Source organism: Pseudochaenichthys georgianus, chromosome 11 (genome assembly GCF_902827115.2).
Source record: "Pseudochaenichthys georgianus chromosome 11, fPseGeo1.2, whole genome shotgun sequence".
Taxonomy (NCBI): Eukaryota; Metazoa; Chordata; class Actinopteri; order Perciformes; family Channichthyidae; genus Pseudochaenichthys; species Pseudochaenichthys georgianus.
The window spans coordinates 6,397,609-6,407,723 of NC_047513.1; the positions used below are offsets into that span (position 1 = coordinate 6,397,609).

Sequence of the window (10,115 nt, forward strand, 5' to 3'; positions counted from 1 at the left end):
CTCAAACTCAAGCAGCATGCGTTATGCCATCATCTATGGCAAATTTGCATTCAGGAAAGCAAGCTCCCGTCAAGGCGAGTGGATTTATGACAGGCAGAGAACCAACGATAAAAAGAACGGCTCTCACCAAGTACGACTCGGTTCCCTTTGAACAAGGCCGGATTAGTACCTCCAGGGGCCCCTGGGCACTGAGCGCTCATGCCCCCCCAACCAGTGTTGGACTGGGGGGAAAAAGTGGCCCGGGGTTTAATTGACAGACAGGCCCACTTAATGCGCGGCATATTGTATTTTTTTCTTCAAATCCGAGCGGCCCTCCTTCCCACGCACAGCACCGGCCCACCGGGAAAACTCCCGGTATTCCCGATGGCCAGTCCACAAAATGTGACATGAGTGAGGGTGGGGCTGTGATTCTGCTATACACCGCCGCCGCATAGTAATAAAGTTGAGCGCATACATAGTGAGATCTACAGTACAGAGATGTTTTAGAAAATATATTAATTTGAGCCTATAGAAAAGCTGTGTTATTTATGGTGAAGAGTGAGTGTCATTTAAAACCTCTTAAGCCCCACGGACTCGCCGACGGGCCACAACATCTGCAAGCAACAGTGTCTGAGGGCTTCTTAAGATGTAATAAACTATGAATGTTTCAAATCCATGTAATGGGAAGAAACTTTTTTTTTTTTAAACCACAAAGCTAACGCTGAGCCTCTAAATTGGCCTGGAGCGAAAAAATGCTAACGGCGGTTGCACAGAAAACACGGTATAACACCCTTATTACTTATCGTAACTGCACATCCAATAACATCCAATCGATTAGCATCGTGAGAAGACACAGAATCGATAGGTATATTTATCATCACTCAATGATAAGAACTCGCTAACTTATTAACAAGCAATTAATTTAAAAAAACATGAAAATACAATGACAAGCAAGTCCTAATGTCAAACTGGCTGCTTAGGTACTAGTACAGTACAGTTCAGATACAGATTATTTCAGTTCATCGAAAAGCTGCACCTTAATGTTTATTTTATTATATTTTATATTTATTTGAGTGAATATTCATAGTTTAATAATAATTAAAAACCCAAAACTAATATTTTATGTTTTGTGAGTACTAGTACAGTAAAGTTCAAATACAGATTATTTCAGTTAATCGAAATGCTGCACCTTAATGTTTATTTTATTATATTTTGTATTTATTTGAGTGAATACATTATTCACAGTTTAATAATAATTAAAAAAAAAATATGTTATGTTTTGTGATAATTTTTTCTGCTGTACCGAAAACGTACCGAACCGAACCGTGACCTAAAAACCAAGGTACGTACCGAACCGAAATGTTTGTGAACCGTTACACCCCTAGTGCTAGCATAGTAGCTTTGATTGCCGCCAATGCTGTCTGCGTGTCCCCTTTCATAATGGAGAATTCCTTTTTTAGGTTCTCAGTGACAGTCTCAATCCGGGAATCAATCGTGGCGCACATTTCTTTTTTGTTTTGAGCCACCTCTCTGCGGAGTGTCTCAAGGGCGGCTAGCACCATGTCGGCCGGGACACTGCTCTCCTCGTGTTGTTGCTTGTCAGGCGATCTCGGTGATTCTCCCGGGCCTCCCTCCGCCGCGCAGAGCTTTGTCGATTTCGTCTTCACCAGGGTTGAAAAAAATCAAATGAATAGTTCCCGAAAGATTATATGATCATTAAATAAATAAATGTGTGATATAGCATTGAGGTGGTCGGATTTAAGCGTGTTTTTTATAGTAAAGCTGCAGAGCTCGTTCAGAGTGCTACCACTAGTCCCTCGTCGCGCGCCGGAACATGTCTTGTCTTCAATTTTCAATTGCAACTGAGCGTTTTCTTCTAATGAAAGTGTTTTGAGCCGCTGTGATGCGTTTGCATGTGTCGGACGCCGTAACTACGGCTACAAAATCCTTAAAAAGTAAAAGAACAATCAAAGACGACAAGATTATTAGCTACAGAGAAGACAATGTGTTTATTTTTTGTTTAGCTGCACATTCAAAACAGAGCTTTACATTCAGAGGAAACATAACAACAACAACCAATGACATTTATTTTGGCTTTGATGTTAAAGTGAACATACAGACAGAGCATGCACAATGATAGTGGGGATGCAATTTATTATGAACAGGATGAAATGGAGAAATAATACTTCAGAACATTTTAAATCACTATTCTGTCCATCAGTGCTTCTCATGCCGGGGCTTCTGCCTTAGATCTTTCAACCACTTACAATCCAACCATCAATCCAACCACCAACTTTTGCTTGCCATCTTCTTAAGGAAACACAAATAATATTAAATGAAACTAAATGTAAGACTGAAACAGATAATACATTAGATCCATGCCAAAGCTACACATAAGAGAGCAGACCAGTTTTTTAGGACATTCTTTAGTTATGTAACAGTGCATCTGAAAAGGGCATTTTATTTAATTTATATAGGCTTAAAGGAAATCATACTGTATGTACATGTTTTTAATTACAGGAAGCGAAACAACATTAAAATTAAATAACTCATATTCTGTAGGTTTCCAGTTGTGTTTTCAAATGCTTTGCGACATACAATTTCACTCGAGCACAACAGCCACAGTGGACAAATCCCCGTCTAGATTTCACATTGAAACAAAGGTATATTTGGTGTATGAGTAGAGTTTCTGGAAAGCAGCGAGACACACAAAGCGCCACTCACGTACAAAATGCTAATGACGGGGGAGACAATTAAAAAAAATCTGCCATGAACAAAGCTGACACAGCTGACACTAGCACCATGGGTGGTTTTTACAGTAAGACATTTGACTGAAAGCATGACCTAGACAAGATATCTGTTGGATTAAAACAAAAACAAGCCCCTATATCTCCGGAGAGTGGATTTCATACGCTGTCAATGTCTAAACATACAGGAGGCTGGTGTTAGTGTGTTAACAGTTCTTGAGGTTGTGAGTCCGCTGGCTGCAAATCAGTTTCCCCTTCTTCTTCTTCCTCTTCCTCTTCTCCCATCGGAGGTGGATCGGTGGTTTGCTCCTCGGCAGAGAGCTTAGAAGATGGTGCTCCAGCGTTTAGGGGGTGGACGGGACTTGGTTTCTCCCTGGAGAGAAGAAAGGATTATAATGAGGTGGCTTTGAAATAATCTTCCATTTCTATCCCCAGAGATGGCATTTAAGAGCAATCTGTGGTGAAGGTTTTCTGGTGATTTGATTGTCTTATACCTCACATATAAAGGGATTTGAGAAGATCATCCTCACTGTAAAACAATGCTTAGAATACTTGAGGAAGATGGCATTTGTAGAAAAATAATCAAAGGATATGTGTGAGAAACGTATGATATAATCTATAGATGAAGATGTTCATGCTCCTAAGCTTGTTAGTATATTATGATGACACGCTGCTGTTGACTGGAGCTGATGAAAGGAGATGAATGGAAGTGAAATCATTATATTGTATCAATGTATTACTCACTGATCTCTGGTGAGAGCATCACTGTTGCATTTTGGGTAAACACAGACAGGAGATGGTGTTTATAAAGCCCAGTGTTATAGGTAGAAAGAGGACACGTTCAGTAAAAGAAGATTGTGAATGTGCTGTCGGCTCACCAGGTTGAAGATTCTGGACAGTGTGTTTTGGTCTCTGCGTCTCCTGACCGGCGACTTTGTGCTCTCGGCACTCGGCGACGAGGCCTAGAAAAAAACGCTCTTTAAGCAAAGTTGGATACCTGAAACCGGGGCCTGGTGTTCTGTTGTTGTTGGACCATTAACCAGACTTTAATACATTTTACATTGATGGACTTTCCCTCTGTACGACACTTACGAGCATTTTACCCAAGTGCATCAGAAACGGCTCGAACAAAAAGTCATAAAAAACTATTTTAAATACGTTTATCGTGGCACTTCTATTGCTGTTGGCTAAAATCACATATCCACAAATAATAAATCTGTCAAAAATGAAGAATAGGCTTCCTAATTCCTTATGAGTGCCCCACCTTTTGCACATTATGTAATTATATTTCTTTGTGTATCATCCATCCAATTTAATTGTATTTGGATCGACCTCTTGGTGTTTGGATCTATGTGGTCATTGAGTTCTCAATGTGCTTTGCTAGTTGCTACAAGCTGCATTTCCCTTATGGACAATAAAGGTGGACTGATCTGACATTTTTAATTATTTAGAATTTGGAAAAACACAAATTCACAAAGATCTAAAATTCGGCAAACTTGTTCAATAACTTATAATCTGAGGGGAAAACAACCAAACTGCAGGATCGGTTTCTCAACAGTAAGTTGTGGGAAACAGTTTTCTTGGATCTGTACTTTTGAATAAATATACCATGGACAGAGACATGGGGAAAAACATGAAAATGTCACAGGACCAGACAGAACATAACAGCACCTTTTAGGGGGGAAAGAAAGTGGATGACAAGGTAAGGTCCACTCTGAACTGACACAGAGAACAGGACTCAGCAATCACCTTAAAAGGACACACTCATACAACATGGCTGTCCAGGGTCGCCAGACAGAGGAGAAGGCATAAAGATGGCAGGAAGCCAAAACAGAAAGATCGGTGAGTCACCTCTAACAGAGAGGGGGTGGAGGTGTTACAGATAGAAGTGTAAAAGAGGAGGAGGAGGGCGATGCAGGTCAAGAGATCCTAAGAGAAAGTGTTTACCGGCTGCGGTTCATAAATAGTTGAGCGATTTCAAAGTCATCCAGAAGCAGCGAGTCGCTCTGGATTAAAGCAGAGAAGAACTCATTGAAATTAAATAAATTCGCCAACAAGCCAATACTTGGGAGTTTCAGAAATGAATAAATAGTTGTTTTCTACTTTTGATCTCTGTGGCACTCCCAGCTAATGTGTGAACAGTATAGGTGCAGGTGAGTCAGCTTTGCTTTTGTATACATCTTGAGTCCTAATGCTCAGGTATAAAAGAGAGGAGAGAAGGCAGTGAATCATACGATACAGGACGAGGGTGGATGTGAGGTCACAGGTGCGCTGCAATCGAAGGAAATCTTGTGCAGGAACACACACACACACACACACACACACACACACACACACACACACACACACACACACACACACACACACACACACACACACACACACACACACACACACACACACACACACACACACACACACACACACACACACACACACACACACACACACACACACACACACACATAGAGTGGTGCAGTCAGCAGTGTGTCTTTTATGGGATTTGAGAGGGGAAGTTTGTGTGACATACCAAGCCCAAGGCGTCTCTCCACTGCACATGAAATAGAAACAGACAGTGACATGATGAGACTACGAGATACAGTGAGATAGTTATCCTGTGTCCCCCTCCACACATCCGGTTAAAGGTATAACATGGCAACTTTAGCTGTGATGTGGTGGAGAATTAGAGTAATAGCTTTATATAGCCAACTCACTCTGTAGAGTTGAGTGATGGTCCCAACAGCCCTAACCCTGACACTTGTTTGTGACCTAAGCTGGAGAATGAATGTTTGCACAACATATTGAATTTTTACATGTTCCTCTTTTGGTTGAAAGAAAGGGTCAAAATATTAAGATTATGCTTAAAAAGCTCAATTAAAATATTTGGAAAATGTCAGAAAAAACTCTCAGGCTTAATCACACTAACATTTGGGACAGTCATGGTCCTCAGATGTTAAGGCTTACTGACTTTGATGAACTCCTGACTTTTCATCTAATGTTGCATCTAAGTGTTTTGTATGACTGTATGCAGTGAAATATCACCACATATGCTAAATGGATTTAACATTCATGTTCTCTTCAGGATGAACTTTAATAGCTATGATAATTCCTGGAATATTCTTCTGGTCGAAATTTAAATTAGTCCAATAGGCCTACTTTGGTTTACTAAAGAAATTCTCATCACTCAAGGTACTTTCTGTTTAGTGCTAAATAGCGTAACATTAGCTGAAACTAGTAGTTAGTGCTTAATAGATTAACATTATTAGCTTAAAGTAGTGTTTAGTGCTAAATAGCTAAATATAAGCTAAAGTCTAGTGTTTAGTGCTATCTTAACATAAGCTAAAATAGTATTTAATGCTAGCTAAACATTAGCTAAAAATAACTATGTATGCTAAAACAGATTGACATTAGCCTAACACTAGTGTTGTGCTAGATAGCTCAACATTTGCTTGTTGTGCACATAAGCAATTAGCATGCTAGCACACACAACTAATATGGCTAAACACCAGAAATCTAACAAACAATGATGTTTAGCTCGCTACACAAGTTTTGTTACTTGACTTTAGCATATTTTAAATGATTTTGATGATATTCACATGTGTTTGATAAAAATGCCACAGTGCCAGTGCAGTTCACAAGATTGCGAGGGCAGCATGCGTTGCTCTCAGCATATTACAATAGGAAACGTCCACTGGGGGGCGCCAACGTTATATTTGCCCATATAAAAACGCATGTAGGTATCAATTGACCATCCAACATTTGGATAGTCAATTGATACCTACATGCGTTTTTACGAGGGATTTGGACCAAATGGATATCAAATAATAAACGTCTTGAAAAATAGCTGATGAATTTGACATTGAGGAATATGAAAGACAAATGTAGTATAGACGAGGAATCTAAAATTAATCGGAGATAAATGATCAGTGCCTCTCTCCATCTTCACCCAGTGGCTATACCTTTGGAATGAACAGCAGCACAAGAATGGTGAATAGAAATGAGACTCACCCTGGATTTAGGTTGAGGAGAGGAAACCTGAGAGTAAACAATTAACAACAGAATGACTGATTGTACCGTGCATGACAATAGAACAAAAACTGAACTGGTGGTTGAAACTTCCCCACATTTCAATCAGTATGTACATAAAAACGGGTTAGCTTTGAAATACTGTCGCTCTATTGATGCCAAGGCTTAGCTCCAAAGTAAATCGGAGGAAGTAACTGAGAGTTCAACAGCTGTAAATTGGAGGAAATTGGTTTGTTTTTGTGTTCTTGCTTATACAACTAATAGCAGTCTCAGAGTATTACAGGCAGCAACCTTACTATTTGATAACAGTGAGGATGTTATAAACAAAAAATGATTTTAAGTACATGGTTAAAAGAACGTAATGTATGTCATGAAGTTTAAAATATGTCCTTTTCCTAATTCAAGAGTCTTACCAAGCTCCTGAAGAAATGCACCACAGCATTTTCCTTGGTCCGACGTCGAGCGGAGGACTGCTGGGGTGAGGCGGGTCCATGACCCCGGAAAGACCCCTGTGAGGACCAACAGACATCAAGTAACCGTGTGTGTTTACATGGTAATGTTACTACAAGATCAAGTCTTGCTAGTGAAACCGCATGGAATTAAATCAGTTGGATTCACGGTTTTTAGACATTTAATTAACACATCATTTATTAAGATCTTTTAGGCAGTATATTTATCATAGAGTAGCTTGGCATCAGCGTGAAAAGACATCAGTTATTTCATGAAAATCGGCCTCAGCTGCACCATACCTCCTACAAGAAATAATTGTAGTTTCAAGGCCCCGATGGCTGTCGAATCTGACAATGTAAAAGAACAGATGATAATCATGTTCTATGATAGGAAAACTGATATTATATTAAATTGAGGCAATTCAAATACTTGAATTAGTCTCCCTTCATTCGAATCAATGAGTATGTTTCATAGAGACTGAACACAGAACTTTCAATAAAAACTTTTTTTATACAGATGCCTGTAATTATTGCTTTTTTGCCACTGTATTGTATTGTATTAACCCTTGTATGGTGTTCATATTTTTGTTACTCAGCCAGTGTTCGTGGGTCTGGTGGACCCACTGCCTTTTTGGGCTTCAATTCAACACAATCAAACTATTTTATGTTAAAATACTCAACAGATGTTTACTTCATCTCAATTACAATAAATATAAACAGCATATATGGTTCATATTTGCCCTTTTACATTTGTTAGATCACATTAATGAATGAAAGTGCTACTTGTTGTTTTGCCCGCTGACCGGCTGGTCCTGTGGCTCGTCTTTTTTTTGTAACTAGCTGATGCTCAATCTCTTCCTCTTCTTCAAAGTCACTGAAAAATGTGTTCTGATATGTTCTTCACACAAAATGAGCCACGGCCATTGAGTGTGGGTTTGAACAAATAATTGATCATATCATTTTTCTTTAGCGTAATAGTGAAAACGGGTCCCACCGACCCGAACACCATACAAGGGTTAAGTGCAAGACAGAAATCCTGTAACATATGAAGGAAATGATCTGAGTTAAGTCAGAGCAAGAGTCCATAACATCTTAGACACTCTGATGCTCTAACGTATCAGACCCCCCCCCCCCCTGCAGAGTGTTGAATCAATAGCTTGAAAGACGTTTTGTCTGAGGTTTTTCCTATCTCAGCTTAGGGCAAGGCTAAACTAAATTCATGTGCACTGTAGGGATACATCTACTAAAGATTTAGCTTAGTGGCTACGTGCGCATGTAGCATTTTGTACCGTTAACCACCAAGTTGAAAGAGTAAAAATAAGAAAAGGCAAAAAGGGAACCAGGAAGGGGGCTGACCTACTGAAATACTAAAATAGACAAATTAACCCTTTTCATTTTTGTGAAAATTGAGGAATTCAAATGTTTATGCTTTGAGAAAACATTTTCTAATATTAGTTATATGATGTTATTTTATAGTTGAATGTGGTAACAGCAACACATCTAAAAGCTTTCCCTTAGATTCCATTTATTTTACAGTTAGTGACTTTTTGGTCCAAGTCTACATTTCTATAATTATAAGAAATTGTTTTGGCGGTAAAATCCTGTCGCATCTTGCAAAATATGGTTAATAACAGGTGGATTTTTGCCTTAATAATAAAAAAAAGAATGGAAACGCCAATCCCAATCTCTATGGAGGAGTGTCTGGGCGGGCAAATTATCCATCAGTGCTTTTCTCTCCTTTAAGGAGATATGGTGTCAAGAAATCCAAACCTGGAAAATGTCTCATCCTAAAACTAGTACTTGTTCTTGCAATGTGTCACTACATCTAAGAATGTTCAGTCTAATTAGTTTTGATCATTTTCTAAAGTATTTTGAACGTTTTAGTGTATATTGCTTAATGGTTTAAGATATGTTCCTGCATTTTTACAGCAGCCAAAACAATTCTCATAATGAATACATCTGATGATCAGGTTGTTATCCACTTAAATTCCCCAATAGCCAACACATGTTAAAAACACTATAAAACAAGTTCTTTCTATTGTAGTGCAATGAGGACAAATAATATAATTTTAGCGTTTTGAAAAAACAAGGTTTTACAATCGTTAGGGCTCGGGAAGTTCCTGACCTGAACCGCTCCTTTAGATGCAGATGCATGGAATCTCACCTTGCTCCTTTTCTTCTTGTCTCCTCCAAAGAACATGGTAATCTGATCCATGAGACCAGGCTGTTTCTTTTTCCTCCCGAGCCCGAAACTGCTCTGCACTGAGGTGCTCGCTGTAGACATGCTAGTATTTGCTGGAGATGAGTGGGGTTGACCTCTCCGTCCACGCAGTTGTCCTCTTCCAAGTCAGTGCCAGCCCTCGACTCCGCTGCTCTTTCAGGATGGTTGGCCCTCTGACGCTCAGGGGCCGTCTTTAAAGGTGACGTTCCCTCGGCCGCCGGGCACCATGGGATGTGAGATGTGAGGAGGGTCAGGTTCGGTGGGTGTGGTGTGGCTGTGGTGGCAGTAAAGCTTTGGCTGGGCTCCAGACATTCTTCTGAGCTTCAGTGGCTGTCACTGCCGCCCTCCGAATGGGTCGGCCATTGTTCCTCTCCCCATCTGCCTCACCCGGCCGCGGGAACAACAAGGGTTATCTCTGAGTCTGCTCTCACACCCTGATGCAAAGCAGTGCTAGGCCATTGTTGAATGGGGCTCATGTATCCTCTCAATGGATTGTGTTTAAATTGGATGTATAGTCACCCAGATTAACATAAAGAGAGGAGACAAGAACGGCTTGTTGTGTGAAAACCTATGAACATGAGCCAAGTATCTGTCCGCACAGTGATGCGATATACTGGTGACTTTGCACGTTTGGACTGTCTCCATTTTTGTGTTTTCATATTGATATCAATTACATCCACACAGCTATAGTCC

At 40.0% G+C, this 10,115-nt stretch overlaps 1 protein-coding gene across 5 annotated transcripts; it reads right to left on the bottom strand.

Annotated features, from left to right (window-relative positions):
• Positions 1-1,969: 1,969 nt before the first annotated feature.
• Positions 1,970-9,667, bottom strand: mbpa (myelin basic protein a). 5 transcript variants are annotated; one of them, XM_071204788.1, is made up of 6 exons: positions 7,166-7,234; positions 6,735-6,761; positions 5,257-5,277; positions 3,605-3,688; positions 3,471-3,491; positions 1,970-3,099 (listed from the first exon to the last, which is right to left on the bottom strand). In XM_071204788.1, exons 1-6 carry the CDS (start codon positions 7,192-7,194, stop codon positions 2,925-2,927), a joined length of 357 nt encoding a protein of 118 aa, XP_071060889.1. In that variant the 5' UTR covers positions 7,195-7,234; the 3' UTR covers positions 1,970-2,924. The 5 variants fall into 5 exon arrangements, with proteins under 5 accessions (XP_071060889.1, XP_033949810.1, XP_033949811.1 ...); XM_034093919.2 differs by lacking the exon at positions 3,471-3,491 and adding an exon at positions 9,327-9,667 and having other exon boundaries at positions 2,933-3,099; positions 7,166-7,261; XM_034093920.2 differs by lacking the exon at positions 3,471-3,491 and adding an exon at positions 9,366-9,664 and having other exon boundaries at positions 2,933-3,099; positions 7,166-7,261.
• Between the last annotated feature and the right edge of the window lie 448 nt (positions 9,668-10,115).